Source organism: Cyprinus carpio, chromosome B17, assembly GCF_018340385.1.
Source record: "Cyprinus carpio isolate SPL01 chromosome B17, ASM1834038v1, whole genome shotgun sequence".
Classification (NCBI taxonomy): domain Eukaryota; kingdom Metazoa; phylum Chordata; class Actinopteri; order Cypriniformes; family Cyprinidae; genus Cyprinus; species Cyprinus carpio.
The window spans coordinates 4,707,173-4,732,983 of NC_056613.1; the positions used below are offsets into that span (position 1 = coordinate 4,707,173).

Sequence of the window (25,811 nt, forward strand, 5' to 3'; positions counted from 1 at the left end):
TTTTTTTTCTTTTTTTTTCTTAAATTTTATCTTTTTTTAGGGTTGGATATAAATAAAAATTTCATTATTTGATTTATAAGGCCAATTTATTTTTTTTACATTTATTTTATATTTTATGTCCATTTTGCAAAATATACATAAGTTACATATTCATTATTTTAAAAAAAAATATTATATCACTGATGACTATTTGATATTGATAGGACCCATCAGACAGATTCAAACAGTAACTTCTTTTTTTGTTTGTTTTTTGAACGGTTGACCAAACATAAAAAAATCATTAATAAAAAAGAAAAAAAAAGAAAAGAGTCCTTTGTTTATGAATCAGACCACACTGTTTGCACTATTTTTTTGATTCACTAAAGGAACTTGAATCGTTGTGAATCATTTTACACTGGTTAGGCTGTATATGATTGTGTGTACACCCAGTGAGGATAACTCAATAGAAAGACAATATTTCACAGTTCACAGTCTTTTTATCTTCGTAAAATAAAAGGTGGTAGATTCAGTTACGTGCATGCCTTTGTTCATGCACCACCTCTGAAAACCAATGCAGGAAATACTGGAAATAGATCTGTTTTACGTAGGATTTTAAGAATCAATATAAAGATCATTCAAATGAAGATTGCAATTATTAATCATCAAACTGTTTTTTTTTACCAGCTCCAATGTGTTTGATGGTATCCAGTGTTTATTTATATGCAATTTTGAGTGTAAGCACATTGAACACACTTATTACTGAACCGAAACTGATCTGTGATTGTACTACTGGAGCCCCACTAGAGGCGAGTGTGTATTCCATAGTGTGCACTGATCTCATATACTGCACTGGTGCACCCTCAATGTGCAGCCAGCTGGAACTTATTACAGGACGATAAAAGCAGAACTCTATGACTAGCTCCATTTCCTGTGTCAGATCCCTGGGCTGCTGCAAGCTCTAATTTCCTATTCATCCCTCCTCTGAGGGGTGCAGGGCCAAAAAGAGCTGCTGGCCAAGCGTGGATTTATGGCAGTTTTCTGGCAATGAGTTGCAGGTAGATAGCATTTGGTGGAAAGGAGACCTAAGTGATTGTGATCTCAGTTTTTCCCTCTCTCCATCTATCTCTCGCTCCTAATCTGGATTTTGAAAGCAAACAAACATCATGGGTGCCGACATGGATTTGGTTTGAAACGCATCGTTTTTTGATGGCTTCGGTGTATTGTATGAGAGCGGAAAATTTACCTGATGCCGAGAAACATCTGCAGCCTGTCCAATCTTATTAAAGGATCTTTGGGGTTTTTCCTCTTGTGTAGCGTATAAATGACATGCAATTTCTCTCCGTAGGATGCACGCTCAGCAATCACTGCTATGGATCTACATGTCAAGACTTCAAATGAGGCATGTGCTGTGTCCTCATGCATACATTAGCATTATCTGAACACCAACCATTTTTCATTGATGTCGTGTGATTGAAAAAGGTTTGCTGCACCAGAAACTGTTTAAAAAATGAGCAGGTTGCACCAGTTGTGCTTAAATGGCTAGTTCACCCAAAAATGAAAATTCTTTCATTAATTACTCATCCTCTTGTCGTTCCAAACCCATAAGACCTTTGTTCATTTTCATGAAATTGAGAGCTGGTTGATATTTTGGGCATCCAAGACCAATTCCTATCTACTTGTTATGGGGGAATCCTGAAATCTCAAAAACTGCCTGTGACATTCTGCCTGTGAAATACACTGGCTATTTCTATGATAACCAAAGCTTATTCCACCATATTGCGTGTTGCATTTTCTCCTATTTTATAATAAAATGAGTGCACCGTCTTGGTATATCTAATGTCTTTGCTAGTACCTACTCATATGTGGGCCGGTGCAGCCCAAACCAGGAGACTTTTTTGCAGAATGAAGGTAACCATCTAAAAACAACCGAATTTGGCTGCATCCAGCACAGTAATGAGGGAATGAAGTGACATCACTGCTGAATAATGAGCTCAAGGCTCATATGGAAATGACTAAAGATTTAGGAGTTTAAGATGTCTAAGTGGCTGTAGTGGACCTAAATCAGTGAGTTAGATTGGCCAGGCATAAGTGAGCCAACTAAATGGAGTTACATTTTCTTTCTTTGTGTGCTTTCCCATGAGCGCTTACGTGGAGCTTTGTGGAAATCACTCCGAATGACATGTATGTATGTGCACTCTGAGCTCTTTGAGGACCTTCGTGTCAGCAGGTAGATCCCAACAGCAAAAGTGAGGTGATTTTCTCTAAACCACAATCCTCTTTGCTAGGACAGCTGGGTTTGTGTAGGCTAACCAGAGGTGAAACCACACTTAAGTTGTATGCTGCAGTATAAAATTGTTCACAAATCCCCTGGAGCAAACATCCACTCAGATAGTGAGGCTGCACATTATCAATAAATGATATGTTAATAGGGTCCTGAATGCTTGTTAAAGCTGCTGTAAGCAGTGTTTTGCTAACTTCCACCGCCACTCAATCTTAAAAATCTTATGCAGTTTGTAGTTTATAGGTTGAAGGTTGAATGATTGACAGGCTGAGACACGCCTTTAAGATTGTTGATTATATTGTTTAGATATGCTGATTTAGATGCTCAGAGTGCCTTTAAGAAAGCTCTGTAAATTCTTGTATGATTGAGCAATATATGCTAACAACATTTAGTTATTTTGCATTAATTTCACTAATTATTTTGCATGACAATGTGCTGCTATTGCACAGTTTTTCAGTTCAGACTGTGTGATGTGAAGCATTAAAGTTAATGTGTTAATTTATATGAGAGAATTAATTTACACTCTTTATTAAATGATATAATTTAATTTTCAGTGAAGCATGAAATATGAAATATCATGCAAACATTTATGAGAAGACATCAGATGACAGCAGTAAAACATCTTTGTTGCATATGTAAGTGTATGGAAATTTTGTTTTTAGATTAATCATAAATTATTGGCCTGAAATTATTAAATAAATAAATAAATAAATGGATCATTTGTTTACTAAGATTTTGATTTAAGAATGATAATTTCAGTTTTGATTCAACCTTTATACATTGTTTTTTAAAAGTCATAAAAGATCAAATTGGTGTTTGGTGTTGATATATGTGGTTACACAAACTTCAAACCTCAACATTCACACATTTTCTAAATATACACAGTCTTTTCTCAGTGTTCTTTATGGCTTTCATTGCAGTAAAGGTAGTGTGTCTTACTCATGTGCAATGCGCACACAAGTATGAGTGTCTCTTTAAAGGGGTCATATGATGCAATTTCAATTTTCCTTTCTCTTTGGAGTGTTACAAACTCTTGGTGCATAAAGAAGATCTGTAAAGTTGCAAAGACTAAAGTTTCAAATCCAAAGAGATATTCTTTCTAAAAGTTAAGAGTCAACCATGCCCTCCTAAAACGGCTCATTCTAACATGCCCTCACATGTCTACGTCACGATGTGGGAAGATTTGCATAACACTGCCCAAATGTTCACGTAAAGAAAGAAGGTGTAACTTTTATTCTCGCTGTTGCCAGTGTTACAACACTGTTCCAGAACAGTTCAATCCAAATATTCAAATGTGTGCCACGCATTTTATGGAGGATGAGGACTGTTTCCTGAACCAGTAGCCTACAATGCTTCTGTGGCACAAAGGCTGTTTCTATAAAGTTTGGCAATTCCAACAGTCTGGTGCTTCTGACTCACAGCCTGTAAGTACGTGTTTTATATTGAAATAATTTGCCACTGATGATTCAAATGTGAGTTTGGAGCAGTGTAGAGTAGGTTTGTTGTTTGTTGTTTCTCAGATCACAAATGCAGACATGGTTTTATGTTCACGCAGTGCAATAAACAAAGCGTAAAAAAGACAGTATAAGTCATTATAATCAGTAATTATGTCCCCACTGGATGCAGCACATGCCTCGTTTGTAATTGGTTTTATTGTTTTTTTCTCATCTAGTGATGTCCAGATCGTGAACAAATCGTTCTATTTAACCGGACTAGTTCATCAAATCACACACTTATCTACAAATTACTTAAGTTATTCGGTTTATAAACGTGCCTGACACTCCCTCTAACATGTAACTGAGTTATTCAGCTACTCTTAACAGTACATTGACTGAACTGCTAAAAGAGAACCGATGATGAGATGTGCACGAGCAGAGCAGAGTCTCGTCCTGCCGGGACACACGGCATCACAGTATGTTAAGGGGCATAACATTTCCGTCACACGCTAGGGGCATTCGGCCAATCACAACGCACTGGATAGCTGGCCAATCAGAGCACACCTTGCTGTTTTAGAATGATGAGCTTTGTAAAAATTGACACGTTTCAGAAAGGCGGGGCATAGAGGAGAAAAAATAATGTACATTATATGGAAAATAATGTTTTTTTTTTTTTTTTTTTTTTTTTTTTTTTTTACCTTAAACCACATAAACACATTGTATTGCACCAAATACACAAAATAATGTTCTTTTTAGCATCGTCATATGACCCCTGTTAATAGAACTTGAACTCTTCCAAAAGCAATTCATGTTGTCATTTATTACCTAGAAATAAACCTGTACAATGCAGTATCCTGGGTGCAGAGCTTCTCTCTAAACATGTTGTTCTGTCCATATTCTCTGTGATGCTGAGGAGATTAATGTCGGGGTTTCTCATGCTGTGTGACTGTGGCTGCCCATCCGGAGACCTTTGGATGGGTCTTGAGTGAGTTCATACATGAATGTTTGGCAGTGGAGGTGATTTGCTGTGGGTTTAGAGAGCTGAGATTTCACTCTCGTGTGAAACACAACCAGGAACAGAGCAGAATCTGAGCCAGTAACAGAGACCAGAGTGGAAATATGTTGTTATTTACTGCCTCATGCCTTAGTAAATTAAGTTATAATTTTGAGCTGGACTGTAAAATGTCCTCAGTATTATTAAAGCGTTTAGCAGATGTCGGTCAGTAATTAAATTCACTGACATTTTTTTTTTTTTTTGTTCAGCTTGTGGCTGTTGCGGATTATCAAAAAGTACATGAACCTGACATGTTCTTCACCCTCCTGCTTATGTTTAATTCAATTTGAAATAAAAGCTGTTCTTTTGAACTTTCTATTCACCAATGAATCCTAAAAAAAAAAGATTGCAGCTTCAACTGAAATATTAAGCAGCGCAAGTGTATTAAACATTAATAAGTAATCAATTAATCAATAAATTCAACATTTTACAATGATTTCTGGAGGATCATGTGACACTGAAGGTACAGTAGGTGATGTTAAAAGTGACCACCAGAATGTGAGTCATATATCTGATGGAACTGTTTATCAGCTGTAAGATGCTGTCAATGTATTCGCTTAAAGATGGAACAGACGTGGAATCGTGTGTGGGCTCAGTGCAGCATTTCATCCACAATAAGTTTGTAACAAATAACTTCCATAAAAATATGGCACAAAACCCAACTCTTAATGAAACCAGTTCAGCTTTGGAAAACACTGGACATTTAAGAAAGTGGAAACTACAGATTTTCCCCTTGCTTTTGTGATGACTCCTTGGCTTGCATCCATTTCTAGCTAATTTGTGTAAAAACAGGCTGCTCAATCTCAATCGAGAACCATGTTGATTTTATGACTCTCTTGGCTGAATCAAAATTAACAGATGTGTTTTATTATAACTTGGATAGGTATTGTTGCATCAGTAATAAGCCTAAAAAATGTCTAGAAGTAGTTTATATTATTTATTAGATTTATTTATTTAATTTAACGTATGAGTGTAAATATATTAAAATTTTTGATATAATTTTATCCTTTTTATAATATTTTTTTCAAATGTATGGTGTCATTTAATGCTGTCACCCTAATTTAGATCTTTAGTACTTTTGTTCCAGAGGAAAACTAATAATTTGATATATAGTTATTATATACTGTAGTTATTATAGTGTAATGACTTTTAAAGAACTGTTTGAGTTCAACTTCTAATTGGTGTTGAGCATGTTTTTGGTCAGGATGTTCATGTTGAAACGGATCAGGTTTGTTTGGATTGGGTTTTCATGCTGTGTGCACTTTCAAACTTCACTTGTCCATTCAGTTGAGATTGAATTCAACTTTGACAGTTATTGACAGCACGTCTACCTTTCTGCCTACACTGAACCTGCTGTCTGAAACTCAAATGCATGTGTACGGGACTGTAAGTGTACTGTGTGCATTTATCAATAGCCGTCTGTCTGTCCCTCCTCATCCGCATGCTTGGCAGCAGTTTGGGTCCAAAGGCACGAGTGGGTTCTGTGGGGGCAGATAGAGAGGTGGTCCCTGAAGAGACCTCTAGGTTTGTTGATGTAGGATAATTGTCAAGGCAAAGAGGTTGGTTAGGGATGATAAACTAAACAGCGTCTTTGTGAGGTTTGTTGTGTACACTCAGAGGAAGGTGGAAATATAATGAATGACCAGTGAAACCTCAATATGAATGAAGCCACTCACAAAACGAACACCACATTAGCCAAAAGCAACATCAGGTAATATATATCAGTACTGCAAAAACTGACTTTGTCCTTACATCGCTTTCCAGGTTTTTACATGTTTATAGTTTACAGGATCTTGATGAAGGAAATACATCTGCAGAGACCAACATTTTTAAGGGCTTTTATATGATTACAACCTATAAACTAGCAATGAGAGCAAATCTTTGCTTTAGTTTCTTGCAGCATACATAATCATTGAGTTTCTTTTGCAAATACACTCACCTGAGGAAAGTTGGCTGAACAGTGGTTGTTTTCAGGAGTGTGGAGTTAATTGGGTCAATTCTAAACTTATTTTTGTTTAGAACCGGTCAGTTCTAAACAGTTAATCATTTATCATTTTTTAAATTATAATGCAATGACATCCGCACCAGCATGAATTAGTTTGCACGCAGTGTTATTTAAGTTTTTTTGTACACTATTATAATATTAATATTTTGAATTAATATTAATATTTATTTCATGTTTTTTTTTTGTTTTTTTTTTTAGATGTATTTAGATAAAAAGTGTTAGCAAGTTAAGTGAACTGAAATAAAATAAGTTAAACATTTAGTTAATTATAACTCTGATATGCACCACATGATCAGTATAATTTAGTATCTGGAAATGTTCAAAACCTTTTTATTCAAAAGATCACATCTAACATTCCCCGAAGGCAAACATAATGAGGGTTAAACAGGCCACTAACTTTTAATTTAATCTTCCTCTTTCATTAAAGGCTTACTTCATCCAAAAATGAAAATTCTGTCATCATTTCTCACCCACATTTTGTGGCAAACCTGTGTGACTTTCTCTCATCTGTAAAACACAAAAAGATTTCTTTTGAGGATCCGAGATCAGTCTTAAAATACCAGCACAACTGTGAAAGAGGCTTTTGTCTGACCGATATGCTCAGATAGAGGGTATATAAGCAGCATACCATTAGTCAGATGATGTCATGTAATTGTTGATTGAAAATCAGTAAGCGAACCAGACCATGTTGCACAACATTGATTTGCATCACTGATGTGTCTCCTGAATCCATTAGAAGATCTACAGCATTTTGTACATTGTCAGAGATGTGTGAAGTCCAAAATGTCCTTCTGTTTGTTAGCCAATATAGCCAAGATCATTCTGTACCCATATTTTTGATTGCAACACAATATCAGATGTATTGAACTCTTTCTAGTTCACGTTTAATGACTTCCATACACTTTTAAAAATAAAGGTTCTTCATTTGCAGATTTTAAAGGTTCCATGAAGAATCCATGGAACCTTTCCATTGTGCAAAATATTCTTTAAATTGTTTGTTTACACTATTGTTTAAAATGTTGTTTACACTAAAAAATGGTTCTTTTAAGAACTGTCCCCCCACCGCCTTTTGGAGTATTTATTTTCAAGACACAAAGTGGCAGTTTAGAAAGCAGGACAGTCTATCTTCTGTTCCTGCTACTGTTTGTAGCTCATGACTTTTGCCCCTTGTTCTCCATGTTTGTCCCATAGGGACGGCCCATATAGACGATGGTTAATTGATTCAGTCAGGGCTTCTGCTAGCAGTATTAATGACTTCAGTGTTTTCATAACCAGTCTGATAATGGCTGCTGCTCTCTCTGGTTCCTGCTAATGAAATAAGAAATTGACTAGTGAACAGGAAACCAGAGGCTCTGGACGCAGGCCTAACTTTTGCTCATTTGCTTTGTCCTCTAAAGCGGGCGAATGTGGCTTGAGACTAGTCCGGTGGCAGTGAGTAAATGCTTCCAATTAGGACCTAATAACCATCCAGACTCTTTCGAAACTAATTCGACACTAAGGAATATGAGCCATTTCTTCAGACTTGGATCCAGTTCCCATCGTGATGAATGGTGACTGTCCAATCAACACTTCTCCGAAGCGCTCATCTCAAGTGTCTTTAAAGCAGAGCACTGGACCAGAGGGCTTCAGTCCATCTGGCAGTCTTAAGAGGCCTCTTTCCCCCTCTCTCAGATGCACTCTGTCTGTTTTTGGTTGGAGAATGACTGGCTGCGTCCATTAGAGTGCTTTAGCCTTAGTTCTGTTTGTCCTCCCAATGTAATCTCAGTCTCAGTGCAATAATAGTGCTCTAGAGAGAAGATAGGATTTAATTTAGGGCTGTCAACGTTAATACAGACTGAACGTAATGTCAAAACATCCCACCACTGTATGATATGCAAAATATGTTTCCTTGGCTGGATAAAGCAAACCAGCTTCTTTTGATGTTTGATAATTTCATGATAAGTGTGCGATTAATTGTGATTAATCACACAAAAAGGGTGCGATTAATCGCGATGAAATTTTTTTACATCTATTGACAGCCCTAGTTTATTTTTTTCTGTAGTAGGTAATAATGTAAAAACTGAAAAATGTTATAGATATTGCATGGATGTGTCTTGAATGAGTGCATGGCCCTCTTCCATGTTCACTAACTAAAATCTGGTTCCTTTGGAAACCCTAATGGTGGTTACTAAGTGCTCATCTCTTCCGCAACTATTTTTTAATATGATAACAACCTCAGTGACCCCAGTAAAATATATATTTTTTCTTCAGGCAAGGCTGTAATGCAAAATATCTTATTTGTGCAAATGGTAAAAAAACGGAAAGATGTTTTCCACAAGTGTACATGCTTTGTATCACTATATTTGTCACTTAATTTGCTTCATAAATATTTATTCAGAATAAATATATAGTATATTCCACTTGTATGTATACCCAAGCCCTCCATAATTCATATCAAGTCTATAAACTACTCAGTGCGATTGGATTTCATGTTTTTCTTTGACATTAAACACCTCTGTTTACTCATTATCGCATTTTGGTTGGAATCAGATTCTCATATTAATAAGTGTTATGCCTGCAAGCAGCACTTTCCATTTAGATAAGCACAAGTATTGTTTAATTTTTCCCCTGTTAGGCATTGGTTTTCACCAAGCAAAATGTGTCATAAATGTGAGACAGGCAGCTTTTCGAACATCAGTCAAAGTTGTTTTTCCTTCAAAGAGGATTTGAGGTCACTTTTTTTTACAGTTAAACTGAGTTAAAGTCTGCTATTTTTGGTTATTTTTGGTTAAGTCTTGAAGTGGCACGGCTTAGGATTTGGTATTTGGGTCTCCACCCTGAAAGAAGAAATATCTGCAGTGGCTTTGCATGAATTACAGAAATGCAGGTTTCTGCTACTGCAGTTGAAAAAGCTGAAGTTCCAGTGCTGCGAATCACCTCCAACCATGTTTTTCTTTTCTTTTCTTTTTTTTTTTAATATAACAAAGCTTGACATAACTTCAAAGATAACTAGCTATGATAAACATTTTGTGTCTATACCAACAGAACTTCAAGTGAATGAGTGATCATTTCCTGTCGGTCAGGGAAGTGGGGGTCAGTGTATCAGTGGGGTACTTGACAATTATCCTACATCAACAAACCTAGAGGTCTCTTCAGGGACCACCTCTCTATCACTTCTGTCTGCCTTCTACAAATATTTACAACAATATTTCTGTGCATGCTAATATATCATGTACAGCTCCTATAGACAAGTGAAGTACAGCGCACATCATATTTATAGTTCATGTACACTCCTGTTCAAAGTCTGTATGATTTTTGAAAGAATTACAGTAAAAAATACTGTAAAAACACTAGTATTATAAAATGATAATTACAAATTAATTGTGTTTTTGAATGTATTTTAAAATGTAATCTCTTCCTGTGATGTAAAGCTGAATTTTCAGCAAAAAGTGACACCAATCTTTTGAAAGGTAGTGTATATCAGATATATTTGGCGGTTAGTTTAAAAGCTAATGGGAGATTGAAGATGACAGACACAATGTTGCCACTGACACATCACAGACCATCAGTGACAGTCCCGTCTCAAACTGTGTTTACATCAACTCTCAAACCAATGAACTGTGAAGGCAAATGAGATGACTCAGGACATTAAAACACCACTAGACTGAATTCATAAAGGATATACAAAAAATGTGATATGCATTCATTTGCATACATTTCCAGAACAGAAATCTGAAGATTTGATAAAGCCATGTCATTTTATTGATATATTAAAGGTATTTACAGCGGGGGTTTTGTATATCTCTTTTTATCACTGAATAAATTTAAAAATACTGTCAACACCCAGAAAAAATGACAGTTGTCACCATGTTTATAGGAATACAATGTTGCTTAAAAACAGGCAAATGATATATGAAACCATCTGGAAAAACCTTTAGAATTTGGTTAAAATTCTAACTGGAAAGTTAAGTGCTACTGAAGTGGAGATTTCTGGCTCAATGCATGAGGGAAAAAAAATACTTTTGAGAAAACAGCCTTTAGATATGCAGTGCAATTGAAATCTACAGGTACAAACATATAAAGTGCAATAAAAGAAGCTCAAAGTCAAAATTGACCGGCTGCATCAATTTGATTCTTGTAGTGTCTTGCTTTAAGTTGTCACAGAATCATGGACCTTTTTCCACAGTACTAGTCGTTGCATTCCAGAATGCATGCAAAATGAGGCAGACAAGCTTTCTGGGTAAAGTTTGCACCTTACGTGGGGTTGCATTTCCTTTTTCTGGACACTGACCAGACCTGCATGACAGAACCACCAGCATGGTCAGAGATAAATGTCTTAGGTCTGTACCTTTTGGTTCAGTTCTACCCTGTTAGCTTTAGTTAGCTCTATAAGAGCGGCATTAACTGCAGAGGTCACCGCGTGCAATGTATGGGGCAGAGGGGATGCTGGCTGAGGATGGGAGGGATACACAAAGCAGCTTGTGTAAGATGAGAGTCGGCCTCTAGATTTACACTGACAGCAGGAATGTGTGGTTTTAATCAGAACAGACCTTCAGTGTCTCTCCTTCACTGACTGTGATAGTGTGCAGGGCTTTGATTAGCTGGACTGCTGCCCTGTGCCCAGCCAAGAGGGTCCTGCCAGACCCAACAGGGAGGTACAAGGTGCGGTAAGGACACCGTAAGCCCAGAGCAGATGGATTGCAGTGTGTTTCCGCCCCACTGCAGCTCCGCCAACTATGATGTGTCAGAGACCCACAATGCACTATCAGACATGTTCAATGCAATGTGCCATAACAGCTGGGTTGAAAAGTGTTAAGTTATGTGATGTCGCCCAAGGAAGCAACAAATGAAATCCAAATTGACTGTATTTTTTCTTAATAGGCATATTTTTCATCTAATATTTGTCTTCTCCACTTTATTTCGCAGTGCAGAAGTAATCTATTTTCAGTGAATGTGTCAGACCTCTGATTCATTAGCTGCTATATGTCCAAAACTAGAAGAATAAAAAGGTGCAGTAAACAATAAACCTATTTGCACTACAAACCAATGTGTTTATGATCATAATAATGAATGAAAATAATATGATAAGAATTACCAGTAACACATTTACATTTACATTTAGTCATTTTGCAGATACTTTTATCCAAAGCGACTTACAATTGGGGAATACATAAAGCGATTCTTCTTAAAGAGGCAAACAGACACAGGAAGTGGTCGTAATACCAAGTTTTAGGCATTGTTCAAATAAGTACTAGTTAGAAAGAGAAGGAATAAATAAAGAGAAAGACAGTTTTTTTTTTAGGATGAAGTCAAGTATCTTCGAAAGAATGAGTTTTCAGCTGTGGCTTGAAAATTGTCAGGGATTCAGCATTCCAGATAGGGGTGGGAAGATCATTCCACCAGCCAGGAATGGTGAATGAGAATGTTCTGGAAAGTGATTTTGAGCCTCTCTGTGAAGGTACTATGAGGTGTTGCTCACTAGAGGATCTCAGACTTGACTGGAGGGAATGTAGATTCGTAATAGTGAGTGGAAGTAGGTGGGTGCTGAGCCTGTGGCTGTTCTATATGCAAGCATCAATGTGAGATAAAGAGAGGTGTAACATGGGCTCTTTTGGGCTCATTGAAGACCAGTCATGCCGCTGCATTCTGAATCATTTGTAGAGGTTTGAAAGTGCTTGATGGAAGTCCAACCAGAAGAGCAATGCAGTAGTCCAGCCTAGAAATGACAAGGGCCTGGACAAGAAGTTTTGCAGCATGCTCCGTTAGAAAGGGCCAGATCTGTCTAAATATCCATTACAAGCCCTATTGTTTTTGAAAAGTTTTAAAATAATCAAAGAAAACTGTGATAATCCTGTTACTCTTAACACACTTAGATCATGGCGGTTAATCATAAATCTGCAACACATTGCCATTAGCTGCAGTTCTAATTCAGCCTGTCTGCATGCATAAATGAGTGTGGCCTCTAAACCCAAGTTTTAAGGTTAATTGTTACAGTATACTAGCTTGTTTAACGTTAACACCTTTCCATGACTACTGCAGTTGGAGACCGATGCACCACTATAGTGTCTAACAAGCACTGTCTAGATGTTAAAAAGTCAAGTATCTGTCAAGGCATTGGGGATGCTAATTAGAATCCATCTAGCTATAATGATGAGCTCCATAATATGAAATTCCAACTTTGAATTGAGATAAACTTGGGCCATAAAAATAAATAAATAAATAAACAAATAAAAATTGTGAGATCACTTAATTCTTCCTTGCAGAATGCAACAGAATGAAAGATTAATTATATTTATTTCTGAGTGTCCACTGAGTCATTGCAAGTGTGAGTTTCTTCCCTTGTGTGATGAAAGGATGACGTCATTCCCCGTATCTCAATTAATCTAATTAAAATCGTTCCTGCATCTTCACACTGCCCTGTGAGCATGTGCCAAAACATAATTATGATCTTCAGCTCATGGAATGCTCAAGCACATGGTGTGATGATGCACCAAAGCCAGATAATTGGCAGCTTTATGCTAATGAAGACTTGGAAGACAGGAAAAATAAAGAGCAGACCAAATCCAGACTGACAAAGCGTGAAAACAAAGGTGTTATTTGCATTATAATTGTATTCTGCATAAAGTTACTATACAAAAATAATGTGCACATCGTTAATGCTTGGTGAATATACTATCATCCTTAGATTTCAATTAGTCATTAATTGGTGCAGTGGTTTAGGCTCATGGCTGGTAACCAGAAGTTTGCAGTCTTGATCCCTGCAGGAAGTGCGCCATGAACCAATTTGAACTTAAGCAAGGCACTTAACCCCAGGATGCTCCGGGGGATTGTTCCTGTAATAAGTTCAAGGCGTTTTTCTGTGGTGACATCATGTGAATGTCTTAAAAATAATTTCCATGGTTGTGTGGCGATAAATGAATGATTGCTGTATCTAATTACTTAACCATGAAGATAGACTCATTTAGTCTGTTTTAGACTGCTTAGGGTAAGACAATGGAGGAGTGTATGATTGTCTAGAGGAAAGTTCAGTTGCTCAGAGGCTGCTCATTCATTGCTTAGAAGACTTAATTGAGTTCTTAGTTGTTTCATCAATCAAGACGTCCTCCTAAAACTAAATAAAATTAAAAATAGACATAAAATAAAACAATTTGGTCTTACAGTTTGAGTACAGATTAATATAGATAAAACAATGTAGATAGCATCTTAAATTATTTTGTGTCATTTGTTTCTTTATTCATTTATTTTAAAGGGATAGTTCAACCAAAAATGAAAATGCTGTAATTATTTTCAAACCTTTATGACTTTCTTTCTTGTGTGGAAAACAAAAGAAGATATCAATGTGGTCCAATGTTGTTTTGTTCCATATGTTCTTCGAGATATCTTCTTTAGATTTTTTTGCAGAAGAAAGTAAGTCATAAAGGATTGGAACCACATGAGTAAATGATGGCAGAATTTAATCATCCAATTTAGATGAAACATCTAAAGCAAAATTTGATGAAAAATACGTGTTTATATTAAAATTAGTTGCAAAAGACTCTGAGTCTGAGGACAATCTGAATATTTCAGTACATTTTATGTAGCTATGGTCTGTTTTTCAGGAGAAACATCTGAGAAACTGTAGACAAAAGTAGCAAAAGTCTCCATTTCATCTCAATGATGTCTATGAGAAGCAACGGAGAGAAAAAAAGAGATTTGTTTTTGAGTTTCCTTTCATGAGTGGTTTTAATGTCAGTATAGGGACATTTTAAAATCAATCAATCTGTGGTTTTGCATCTATGGCTCAATGAAGAACCTCCATAGAACCTTTCCATTCCACAAAAGGTTCTTTTTGGTGTTCTTTATATCATTAACATGTTCTTCAATCTTAAAATAATGGTTCTAAGAACTGTTGGTTCTTCATGGCACTGCTATGGCAATTTTTAAGAGTACATGTGACACAATCCTCTATTTTCCCTCTTTGTTCCCTCTCTCTTCATAGGATCCCTCCTTCTCCCTGCTGCTCCATGATAAACTGCAGGTGCCCAACAGCACACGTAAGGCATGGAACGAGCGCGACGGTCGCTGTGACGTGTGTGCCACCCACCTGAGTCAGCTGAAGCAGGAGGCTGTCCACATGGTACTGAGTCTGGAGCAGTGTGATGTATCTCCTGGCTCTCCTCCATCCCTGGCCTCCCTGGTGGGATCCCGCAGCATCCCCCAGGGTCCCACGCCACCTCGAGACTGGGCTTTCCTCCCTACAGGCAACCATTCCTCGGCCTCCTCCACCTCTGCTACCGTTTCTGCCACCACATCCAGTTCTACCCCAACAACTACCAATGCGAGCAACGGCGGCGGCTCCCACCACCCAGCCTACCCCAAACACGGATCCAAACCCAACACTCTGGGGGTGAGCAATGTTGTGGAGAAGAAGAACAACTCACCTGGCCATGCAGGAAAGTCCACAGGACTGCAACAGCCTCATCTACCCAGCAGCCCCAGCAACTCTAATGGAACTGTGTTGAGTTCTGTTGCACTCCAAGCTCACCAGTACCTGGACGGCACCTGGACATCTGGACACGTGTCAAGAGCCAATGGCGTCACACTTTATCCTTATCAGGTAGGCATATGTGAAGCCTTATCCATCTATTTAGCAATCTATCTGCTATGTATTTTCATGTTTTTTAGAGTATTGCATCTCTATCTATCTATCTATCTATCTATCTATCTATCTATCTATCATCTATCTATCTATCTATCTATCTATCTATCTATCTATCTATCTATCTATCTATCTATCTATCTATCTATCTATCTATCTATCTATCTATCTATCTATCTAAATGAGGTTCAGTTAGGATGCTGCCTAAAAGGAGACTTCAAGACAGCTTATTAGTTTTTTTTGGAACAAAACCATCATTTTTTAATTCATGGTTGGAGGGTTGGAACGCTCCTTTGGGGAGAAGTGCCACCTGATGTAATGAGGTGTTGTTTGCACATTGTGGTTAATGTTGTAATCTGATGATACAGTCCTTTGGGAGACCCTCTGGGCCTAATGTGCATTGGTAATGTATCGGGCGGAAGGAATTACATTTTATATAGACTGCATGGTGTCGAGGGAACCCTCGAAAGAATCAATTTGATTCATTTGTTTGGACAAAAGCCTAGTTCTTTTGGTCTACTGTGTTTGCAGAGACGGAGAAACCTTGGAAGGCTAGTTTATTTAGTTTCTCCCCTCTCTGTAATGGGATGGTATCTAGATTATATCACTGGAGAGCAAATAATTCATTTCTGGCAGGCAGGTGAGTGACAATCAGTCAACTTGAGACCTAATTCCTAGTTATTTCACTCTGAGATCCAAGGTTAGTGCATTTCTACCCGCAAGAGTCAACATGTCATATTTGAGCGAGCATTTGAATAAGGTCCAAATGAGAGATTTTGTTTTAAGAGGGATAATACAGTCTTGGCGTATGTTGTCAGTCTTCACTCTTAATAGGAATAGAACTTGCCGCAAACTGAACTGAGGCACTCAGGAGTCTATTTAGTAAAGTCTAAGTGAATTAAGTCACAGCAGGTTGATTAGATCTCATCAGAGAGATGTCTTCTCTGGAGTCGCAGTGGCTTATCAGGGAGCGTCAGCTGTTTTAGACTCAATTAAGTACAAAGGAATGTTGAATAGCATAGAATCAGCTGCTCTGTGGAGATCTGAATCTTATAAAATAAATCCAACCGTATAAAGAGGTGCATATAGTATTGTTACCTTAAAAATTGAATGATGTGTCAGGATGATCAATGTTTCTTGGGCTGCGTTCCAATTTACAGGGTCCCTATGTAGTGTTCACTAATCCCTACATACTCAGTTTGAGTATATCTGTTTAAGTTCACTTCACTTTGTCTATGGGTTTTGCATATGATTAATATATTTGGGTAAATATAACATATTGTAGTGCATATACAATATTAAATAGAATACAAAAAATGCATATATCATATAATTGGTTACTCAAAATAGTGCATATAGAAATAACACATTCTTAATGTGGTATTTTAAGTTAAATAATTCCTTCCAATACCTTATATTATAGAATTACTTACATACATATAAAGCATTATATATAAATACAACATTTGGTTGCATCTGCATATTGAATCCTGTTGCAATGAGCTTGTAATGTATTAACTATTTAAAGATGCATGCAGTTTTTTTCCCCTCTGAAAGCAGCAACCTTTTTTAGAGGCTGCAACTGCATTTGAATCATGAGCATAGCTATGGGCCATTTACTATTTTTTATTTATTTCAGGCACAATCATGGGGCACAAGAGGAATATGCACTTAAATGGTTCCCAGTGAGAATTCAGTAGAGTCTCAAAACCATTTTGAATCAAGTGTGAACACAGGCTGTTTATAGGTAGACATAAACAGGAATCTCTTAAGGAATGTGCAGGTGGCTGTGTTTGGATATCGATGCTTTGATCTGATTTCATTTAAGTGGCTGAATGGGTAAATGTTCCTTGATTCAATTTAAAAAAATTAAGTCTTTAAAATTCCATGTAGATTTAGAGGAATGTTTTGCAAATGTGTCCTTTCACTGAACTTGGGTCTTGAGACAAAGAAACTTTTGTATGAGAATGATCTAACTAACTAGTTACAGTTACAGGTCATGAGTTTGACCTGTGTATGATCTCGTAAGAGGTGTGGGATTCATCTGACAATGAGAAGAATTATAGGGTTTATAAGTAGTGTATATACAGTAGATGTTTGTAAATATGTTTTAGTATTGAAATGACACCTAATGCATTATGGGATTTCTTTGGAGAAACAGATACTGTATCTGTCATGCATATTTAATGTGGAGTATGTTGTTGTACGGCTCTGCTTCAGGGAGTTGTGCATAATTTTTAAGTCTGTTTCTCAATGAGACCTTCCACACATGCAAACATCTGCAGGATTTGTTTCAAACATTTGCTTCTGCTCAGAATGCATAGATTCAAGGTGAAGCTTTGCAGTAACTGCTGATTTTAATTAGGGAAACCATAAAGGAATGAAAATAATAACATGATGTCATACCATAGGACATTTCCAATGATTACATTTATACAAAGAACATATTACTAAGCATATTTTGATCAGATGTTATTTGGTACAGAAACATGATATTTGTTGTCATACATAGCCCTCAACTCACTTATTCTTCATATAGAAGACCAATAATCTGGACCAAGTGTGGTTTTACTTTTTTTTTCTTGTCAACCTGGAGGGGATATTTTGGAAGCTCTGGTGGTGGTTTACATGAACAATAGTCTTTTATATTGAATCCACAGACAGGTGGATTGTGTTAGTGCATGTGTTTTTGAGAGAGAATGAGAAAACCAGAACAGGTTGATTTTAATCTGGCTATCAGACAAAACACTACTCTGAAATGTTGACATCTTGAATAAATCAGAAGTAAACTTTTTATTTCAAAGCATTTGAAAGTGTTAAAGCAATAAGTCATTACATAATATAGAAAATGTGGTCCAGGTTTATCTGCATTTGACAACGTCCTTGAATGTCCTTGACTCGTTGAGTCAGAATCTATCCATTTTATAATAACACATATTCAAGTCTTTGAAAGGAAGTTCACTGTAATTGAACACAGGCACATCTAAAAATTCAAAGGAATACTTTAAGCAAAAAAAAAAAAAAAAAAAAAAAAGAGAGAGAGAGAGAGAGATAGAGAGAAAGAGAGAGAGAGAGAGAGAGAGAGAGAGAGAAATCTGTCATTATTTACTAACTGGGTTTGACATTATGATATTTTGCTTAGAGATGCTTGAGAACAATGGACGTTTGATATTACTGACATCAAACTCGCTCCATAATGCTATATTTGATTTGCAAGCTGCTCTCGAGTTAACGTTAGCAGTGAAAAAATGACTTTCTGAATTATGTGATACTTTTATCATTTTATTTTTTTGGAGCCTGTTGTTATATAATCTGTAAAGTTCCTTTCAAAATCTTTCTTTTGTGGCATATATTTATTTATTACGTAAGCATGTATAATAATTTTATATTAATAATAATAATTGTATAAATATTATAACAGTTTAATATTTTGTATTTATATCTTTCTATGCTTTATAAATGTACACATGCATTTTATTTACTTATTTTTGTACTTTTACTTTTTATATATTTTATTATTATTTAATGACAAAATAAATAATGAGCGAATTAAGACAGAATTTTCATTTGGGGGTGAATTATTCCTTAAAAGGCTAGCATTTTGTCTGAGAATTTGGTCTTGAATGTGTGTTACAGAGTGTTTGATTTGGTCCCACAAGATTCTCATGGTCAGAGTTTGGTGGGTCTAATCTTGATTGTGCCAGTTGTTAAATAGCATGGTGGAACAAGGAAGTCATTTAGGCTGTAGATGGGACACACCCTTCACCTCACTCTAATCACGTCTTCCTTTAGACACACGTCTCTCAGCTCTCCCTTGTTCTGTCTGTTCCTCTCCTCCTTGAGCTGAGCTCTGTATCTCCCTCTCCATCTCAATGAGTCTTTTGTGACTCCTCTGCTTTTCACTTCTGTTTACTTTGGCTAAGATGTGTTTTATTTTCTGTATCTACACCCCCCACCCACGCTCTTTTTCATTGCCCAGAGGGCTGGTTTTTGTGCACAGGAAGCCGTTAAGCTTGCATTGGAGAGTCACTCCGATAGTGACAATTACCCTGGATGCAGGACCTTGTTATAAAAACAGTTTGTGTGCCACACACAGAGCTCTGACATTCCAAGTGGACTTTGTCTTATCCCTTATAAAATCCCCTCAAGGAGGGCTCTTTTCTAAAACCTGCATCCCTTTCTATGGAGGAGGAATGTGGCTCCCACCCAAGGACACTTCCAGCTTGTGTCCATGTCTACATCACAGGCCCATTTAAAGGCATGACGAGGCAACTGCAGTCTTGAATATGTTTTTATATAAACTGTTGAATCTATGTTTATTATTTTGAGAAAAAGTCCCTTGTTAAACTGGTTCTTTGGCTGGAGTTTATGCTCTGGGCAGAGAACATCTGTAAGGCGTAGGGGGTCTACTTTGCTCTGTCAAGAGCTATTAAATTGATTCATTCAAAGAGTCTCTCTACTTCATAGATTATACACAAACTGAATACAAATATTCCCTATTTTACATTCATCAGGTCAAGCTAGCTGGCTACTCGCTACTCCTACTCCTTCATGTCACAATCAATGTAAATCTTGCCAAAATAAGAACAGGAGAATTGCATGAGTCACCACTGACAACATATGTGTCTTGCCTTAATGGTTGCCGTGTGTTTGCAACAGCCATTCGGAATTGGATTGAGAATGTCTATTAAATGGCAATTATATTCCCAAATTTGAATTTGATTTAAATTGAGGTAGCAAATATGATGCAGAATTACAATTTTAATTTCTATCAGAATGTAAAATGAAAATGAATTAAAATGTAGAATTTCAAAGAAATTGTCAAAGAAATTCATATGACTATTTTTTTTACTAGAAAAATGTAAATGTTGACTTGACAAAATTTTGTTTGAAAAATAAAAAAAGTGATAGAATGATTGATGGTTCGACAGATGAATAGACAAATAGAAAGATGGATGGATGGATGGATTGATGGACAAATAGAGAGATAGACTGATGGATAGACAGATGAATATAAAGGTGGATGGATGGATTGATTTATGAATGGATGAATGGATGGATGGACAAATAGAAAGGTGGTGGACGGATGGCTAGATAAACAGAAAGAGATGGATGAATGGCAGATAGACAGATTAATTGTTGGATGGATGGATGGACAAATAGAAAGATGGATTAATGGACAGATGGGCAGATAGATTGATTGATGGATAGATGGATGAATAGATGGATGGAAGGATGGATGGACAAATAGAGAGATAGACTGATGGATAGACTGAAGAATAGATGAATATAAAGGTGAATGGATGGATGAATGGATGGACGAATAGTAAGATGTTGGATGGATGGATAGATGAACAGAAAGAGATGGATGAATAACAGATACAAAGATAGATGGTAGATGGATGGATGGATGGATGGATGGATGGATGGACAAACAGAAAATTGGATGGATAGATGAATAGAAAGATGGATGGATGGTAAATACAGAAAGATGGATGGATGAATGCAAATAGATGGAAGGATGAAGGATAGATGAATGGATTGGCATATGGTTGGATGGATGGATAGACATATAGACAGATAAACTGAGTGATGGATAGACAAATGAATAGACATACAGTAAATAAGGTCAGTGGATGGATGGATGGATGGACGAGTAGGAAGATGGTGGATGGATGGATAGATGAATAAAAAGATGGATGGATGGCAAATAGATTGAATGTTGGAAAGATGGATGATGGATGGACAAACAGAAAGATGGATTATTGGACGAATGGGCAGATAGATAGCTGGAGAGATAGATAAATGGACAGGTGAACAGATGGTTGCAATTCAGTAAATTTCTCTTGCTTCATTCAAGCTCCAATTTAGCTTCCTGTGGAATGTGGCCATTCAAAATTCAATTTTTCATTTTCACACTAACTACTGTACTCTACTGTCCTTTTTTATACTGTACCTCAGTGAAAAATATTTCATCCCCTTAAGCATATCCCATGGTTTTATGTCTTTCTGTAGCCCATCTCTAGTGTGCTATTCCTATCCAGGACTGTAAGTCCAGTTTTCCATCCCATTCCTTCCATCCAACACAGAGATATAGAAAGCGCTCAGGGGATGGTGAAGAATAGTTAACATATCCAGGAGAGGAGTATCCAGGCAGTGCAGTGTGTTCCGGCTTTAATTATGATGAATGAGGGTGTGGGTGTGTGGGTGTGAAGGGGGCCGCTGGGGAACGGGGTGGAAGGAAACCTCCACTCAAGGGCTTCTTTTAGATCTTTCCGTTCCTCTCTTGGGTATTTCTGCTGCATCAGGAAATGTCCGTTCTCAGAAATGTTCTCTAGCTTTCTCATCCATCACAACTGCACTTGGCACCAGTCTCATGTAAACCTGGAGCTGGTGCAGTCACAATGGGCAGCCTGCTGTTGAAACACATGAAATAAGACATCCATAAAATTACAAGCGCTGGATATTGATTTCACACACACACAGGGATGTACTTGGCAATTCGTCATCTGTAGTGAAGTTGCTATCATTGGGCTCAGGGCATTCTAATATGCTTGAATAAATCACTAGAGTGATATTTTCTGCAATATTGAGGTTCCTCTCTTTTTTATTTGTATTTTTTTTTGCATTTATAGAAAATACAAATAAATTTTATATTATGTTTATCTTATGTTGATGTAATGTTGGTTAATTTTGGTATTCTATTTTTTTTTCCACATTTTTTTAGACTTAAATAAGACTTGACATTTCTTTGCATGGATATTATGTACAATATTATTTTTTAATTTAATTTTAATATTTTTATAATTAAATAACAGTTAAAAAAAATTATTCCTAAACTAATCCTTTTATTTTACTTTACTTTACTTTACTTTATTTTATTTTATTTTATTTTATTTTATTTTATTTTATTTTATTTTATTTTATTTTATTTTTATAACACTCTTATTAGGCATGGTTCTTTAACTGTTTTATTTTATTTTATAATTTAATAACAATTTTTTAACATGCATTGTTCCATTTATTTTTATTTTATTTTATTTTATTTTTTTTTTGTTTTTTTTTGTATAACATTTATTAGGCAAGGTTTTTAAACTGACCCATTTATTTCATTTTATTTATTTACTTTTTATTTATTTATTTATTATTTTATTTTATTTAATTTAATTTTAATTTAATTTAATTTAATTTAATTTAATTTAATTTAATTTAATTTAATTTTTAATTTAATTTAATTTTATTTTATTTTATTTTATTTTATTTTATTTTATTTTTAAAAATGTGGGATAGCCTAAACATATACCTTTTGTTCATATAAAAGTACTGTAAGAAAACTGTCTTACAGTGCATTATTTGTAACTGGAGAACTTGGACAGAAGACTTACCATGTAGCCGGCTATCTGTCGATCTTTGAATAACCTTTATCTGACTGATATCAGAAATGCTATGATTTTTAATTTAGCTTTACAAAGCCATATGGACCAGCAAAGCAGTATAAAGGTCAAAGTCAATGTCATACAGTAGAACGTGGATGGATAGATGGATGGGCGTATTACATTTGGGCAAACAAAGGGCTACTATCAGACAGAGGAGAGAGAGGAGAAGTAAATGAGGGAGGAGAATGGATGGAGAGATGATGGGAGGATGGGCAGAGAGGTGCAATCTGTGCTGTTGGCACTGCTGGTATTTAATGCTCCTTCTTCTCATTCCTGCACAACAGATGGCAAATCAGCCGTCGGTTCCCAGATGATCTGACTGGCTGTGAGCAGGGCTGAGTCGTTTCAATGCCGCCATGAGGATAGAATTGCCTAATGGAAAACAAACATTCATTGAAGATTCAGAAGTATTTTTATAAAGTCCATATTGTACACTTTTATTGCATTCTTTAGTTTTATGGAGAATATTTTGAGAATTAAACAGACTTTTTTGCCACTGTACCTTTAAAGGAATAGTTCACCCAAAAATGAAAAGTTGCTGAAATTTTCGATTTGGAGAAATGTAGCATTCCATCACTTGCTTACTAATGTATCCTCTGCAGTGAAAGGGTGCCGTCAGAATGAGAGTCCAAACAGCTGATAAAAAAATCACAATAATCCACCAGTAATCCACATGACTCCAGTCCATCAAATAACGTCACGTGAAGTGAAAAGCTGTGTGTTTGTAAAAAACAAATCCATTTTTTTTTTTTTTTTTACTAACCTTTGCTTCCGGCTACCTTTGCACTCTCATTCTGATGGCACCCATTCACTGCAGGGGATCCATTGGTGAGCAAGTGATGTAATGCAAAATTATTCCAAATCTGTTCTGGTGAAGAAACAAACTCACCTACTTGGATTGCTTCAGGGTGAATACATTTTCATTATTGGGTGAACTGTTTCTTTAAGACTTGTGTCATGATTAACTGTTTCTGAATACTTAATAGGCATTTATATGTTAATTTGCTTATATTTCTGGCTTCAAAAACACCCATTTTTGCAGCTTAGTTTCCATAATTGTTCTGGCTTGGCTTAGGGAGGAAGATTTGCATGATCAGAATTAGATAATGACTTTTATGTCATATGATCATCGTTTGACAAGTGTGTACCGAATGAGCAAGATTTAGCTTTGTGTACAAGCTTAATCCATTTATTAATAAGGGATAAAAGCTTTTTAATATTTCTCATACTGCCCTCTGTAAGCCTGTAAGTTCTTCAGTATGTCGTAGGATAATACTGTTTATGATGACCACTATTATATAAATCTGTATTACTGATTTTTTGTTGGCAAAGGATCAATATTGTGTTCATTATTAGCTGCACATTATCAGGTTTATTAATGGTTTTTGGTTATTCCCGTGACATTTCATTCCATACATTTTACTGCAACAGCTACTGCAGTTGTCAAATGCAAACACACCTACTGTAAATCCAGTGCTCGGTCACATGGATGTCTGCCCAGACCAATGCAGTGTTAAGGAACTGTAACGAGTGCAGACACTGCTAAATATACCTGTCAGTCATGTGCTATCATGGAGTATTTTAAGACGGCTGTGCGTTTTGCCACCATACCTGTAGCCAGACTGAAATAACACTTGCGAGGCTGTGAAGACACCATGAGCCTTTGGCTGTGAACAGCTCAGTTTAGACTCTCATTCTCTGAAGTGTGAAAGTCACTGTTGGAACTGGTTGGCCTGTTTGCATAAAGTGTCTTTAATTTAATTTAATTTAATTTAATTTAATTTAATTTAATTTAATTTTTAATTTAATTTAATTTAATTTAATTATTTAATTATTTAATTTAATTTAAAATTTAAATTAAATTAATCTCCAAATTAAATTAAATTAAATTATTAATTTAAATTAATTTAATTTAATTTAATTTAATTTAATTTAATTTTATTTTATTAATTTATTTGTATTTATTATTTTATTTTATTAAATTTTACTTTATTTTATTTTATTATTTTTCATATAAAGCAGATTATAACAGAAATAATAATTGGGTGTTTCTTTAACTTCTGCCACTTTCCCCAGGGATTAATTTTTCTTACAGTTTTAACACTTTTTTATATATAATTTATATTTATAATTTTTATAAAGATCACATTAATTCTTGATTTTTTTTACATTCATCATTAAATTAAAAGTGATAATAATAATAATAATAATAATAATAATAATAATAATAATTATTATTATTATTATTATTATTATGCATACAATCCAATAATAATAATGTAATTTAAAATAAATATAGCTCTAGTATGTGTATAATAGTATTTTTAACTACAATAGTGTCTTGAAGAGCATGGCCTTGTGAAGAAAAATCAAGGTATTAATTGTGAAAATATGATGTCATTTTATGTATTTATGCATTTGGCAATGAAATTAGCCTTAGAAAAATGATTAATAATGCTAAAAATGTCATTTCCATCACGCAATGTCATCAAACAATATATTTGGTGGAAATGACGCTTTTGTGGAAATGCGTTAAAATTATGTAAAATACATAAAAATTATCTTGTGATGTATGCATGTCCAATGCTGGACAATTTATTGACAAATGCACAGATCTGGATTCTCTCACTGTCCATCCAAGCTTATCTGAGTGAGACTTTCCTACATTTGTGAAGCATTCTGGGTAAACGCACAGAGGGCTGCTGGTTCACTGTACAGCAGTGCTCATCCTCCTCAGGGACTTGTGTGTCCTTATTTGGGGTGAAACGACAGACCCTGGCCCACAGCAACAGCAGTGCCCTCACCATCTATTTACAGCTGGGGCAGGGGAGGGTGTCCGGATTATTTCCAAATCTCCCTGAGTGGGTCTGGCTGAATGCTTGTTTAAGAAAGCCAGCCGTTCCGTGGGCCCTTCACAGCGCAATTATCAGGACTGTTTCTCATGACTCACGTCTAAGCTGAGTTGTTTATCTGTAGATTCTGTGCTAAACTTATTCACCGCCA

General features: G+C 36.0%; 1 protein-coding gene across 1 annotated transcript in view; it reads left to right on the forward strand.

Annotated features, from left to right (window-relative positions):
* Positions 1-25,811, forward strand: part of LOC109108051 (kinesin-like protein KIF26B) — a 92,205-nt gene that overhangs the window by 16,901 nt on the left and 49,493 nt on the right. The window contains exon 3 of the mRNA XM_042743279.1: positions 14,713-15,330. Coding sequence (XP_042599213.1) covers positions 14,713-15,330 — 618 coding nt within the window. The remainder of the gene's footprint in view (positions 1-14,712; positions 15,331-25,811) is intronic.